We start from the raw sequence: 2483 nt of genomic DNA on the forward strand, positions 1-2483 counted from the left end.
CTTGAAAAAGACACTTTAAATCAGTGACACTTTAATCTATATAAATAAAAGATATCAAACTCTCAAGGATAACAAGCCCAGTGACTTACTAATAGACAGAACAAGTGTATTGTGGTAATATTTCTGAGCAGAACAGAAATAGAAATGATTGTCCATCAATGGCAGCAGCACCTGCACTGGTGACTCACACAGTGGCACTGTGTGTACAGAAAAAAACAGCAGGTCAGTTCAGTTTCATATTCCCATGGATGATATTAGCTTTTCTCTGTTTATCTCATGTTTCATCGCAGCCCCATTACCCACACAGAGCAACGATGTCTCCAAATCATTACCTGCGCACCGATCCACGTCTCTACATGATCTCACCAGTGGACATGGTGGCATTAAACCCCTGTAGATATTATATATGTTTATTATAACCTTGAGTATCATAGCCTGATCCAGTCAATCTGAAATGAGCTGCTGAGCCGCGCAGACACCGGGACTTTTCTGGGATTTTCATTTCTGGTTCCGAGTGCTTCAGTTTATTAAGAGAAAGCAAATACTCTGAAAGTATGCTCTTCCGTTCAGAGCGTTAGTAGACCTGTTGTACAGCAGGTCGGCAGCCCTGAGCCTGAATAGTCGCTGCGCCTGTGCTTGACGCGCAGACTTGTGTGATTTCGGCGCACAGAGACGCTGCTGTACAACCCTTCCATCCAGCCAGCCAGCGGAGATTTGGCAAAGCAATAGATCAGATTACATAATTTAACATAATTAGATGCAAATTCTATCACCGAGCCCCCGCTGAGATGGAGAGGAGCTCTTTTCTTGTGCAAGAAATTACTACCTGCTGGTCTCCAGACGCACAGAGTAGGCAGGACACGCGTCCTAAACGCTCCCCAAAGACAGTTCCCTTTTAGATATGGATTCCACATGAAAGTAACTCCTTGTTCTCCTGACAGCGAGAACCACTAGGGAGGGTTTGAGCATAATGCCACAACCCACGCTGCGTGCCAGACCTAACTGCTGCCCCGTACACCGGTTCCTATCGCCAAGCCGTTGTGAAGACAAAAAGCCCCCCCACCGCTACTGCCACCATCCTATCCATGCCACTTGTCAGCTGAAGGAAAAAAGAGCAGCTCAACAAACGCCGGAACGCGCAACAAGGCGACCGGTCTCACGTGGAAGACTGATTTAAACCACCGTACTCACTCTGGTTGATTTACGCCTTTACATCGCGCAAGTATCAATTATTTATCGGGCGCATTACTGTACAGCCAGAACAAATCGATGTGTCGGCGAGCCAGGAGGCTGCCAGGCAGGATGCCATTCATCAACACACACTCACACACCCGAGAGAAAGAGCAGCGAGATCCTACCTGGTTGAAACATACTTTGGAAATAAAAGATGACCAGAATAAAGGATCCCAAACAAGTGGCAAATATCATCCGGCATATCCTGCTCATCCTCATCAGTTCGCTCAGAGTCTGTTTCATGGCGGGACGGAGAGGCTGGAGGATGCCGCGCGCTTTGTGCGGGAATGAAGGGCCGGTCTGTCGGAGGATCCGGGGCTCTGGCGGTACTGATGAGGATTGTCCGCCGGTCAATGAGCTGAACACATCCAACATGGAGCGTACCACTTCTGGGCTAAAAGAGGGGTGGTTCGTGCTAGGAGCGAATGAGCGCGTCCACGTGTGCGCTTGAATTTACGAGCATAATTCCAAGCTGCTGTTTAGGCATTTGTTGTTGTGGTGCCGTGTCTGTCGTGGCTGTATGACCAACACAAGAAAACTTTTAAAATAAGAACAAAGTATAAAATATCACCAGTCTCAACAGAAATCGATGTAGATTAAACGTTTGCAACATTGTGTAGCATTGGGCCTACACAGGAGTGCAATTGTACTGCTAACTACTCAGCATGCATTTAAAGCTGATACTCTTCAGACTCCGATTTTACATGGAAAACATACCACGAGCTGGTAAAACAAGATGAGCTGCAATCCAGAGCGGAACCAAGTACACCAGTTATGCAGTAATACATGTTTAATGGCACTCTCGTGTTGTTACCTATATTGTTCTAACATCACACTGAGACAGAATGCTCTACGAGCGTTTAACTCCTCTTACAATTGGATTCACGTGTAGGCAACATTTTCACCGTTAGGCTAATTTTAACTATCAGTCACTAACTATGTAACTCCCCGATGGTGTGCTTTGGGTGTCAGTTCTTCTCCTGTAGTAACTGTCTGTATTAGTTAAATAGATGTATTGTGGGTTTAAAAAGAACAGTGCTTCCTTCTGAAATGCATAACATAAAATTAAGTCGACAGCATCTAGTCATTGTAACTTCCTTTGAACATCCACAACGTCAGTTTACATTTTAGTCGACTATACTGCAGTGGTGCACCGTAACCAAGTACACCTTATTACAGTTCATTCTACTTTTCATTTTATGCTGCTTTTCACTTTGACGTCTGTTTAGTGCAGAGGTAAGTGTTCTAAC

General features: G+C 45.3%; 1 protein-coding gene across 2 annotated transcripts in view; it reads right to left on the reverse strand.

The window, feature by feature from the left end:
• Positions 1 to 1543, reverse strand: part of chst11 (carbohydrate (chondroitin 4) sulfotransferase 11) — a 96931-nt gene extending 95388 nt beyond the window's left edge. The window contains exon 1 of one of the 2 annotated variants that reach the window (XM_063501082.1): positions 1374 to 1543. In XM_063501082.1, the coding sequence (XP_063357152.1) occupies positions 1374 to 1476 (103 nt within the window). In that variant the 5' untranslated portion in view covers positions 1477 to 1543. Of the gene's footprint in view, positions 1 to 1358 lie in introns of both variants that reach the window. The other variant, XM_063501081.1, reaches the window with a different exon arrangement.
• Positions 1544 to 2483: the final 940 nt, after the last annotated feature.

Source organism: Pelmatolapia mariae, linkage group LG17 (assembly GCF_036321145.2).
Source record: "Pelmatolapia mariae isolate MD_Pm_ZW linkage group LG17, Pm_UMD_F_2, whole genome shotgun sequence".
Taxonomy (NCBI): domain Eukaryota; kingdom Metazoa; phylum Chordata; class Actinopteri; order Cichliformes; family Cichlidae; genus Pelmatolapia; species Pelmatolapia mariae.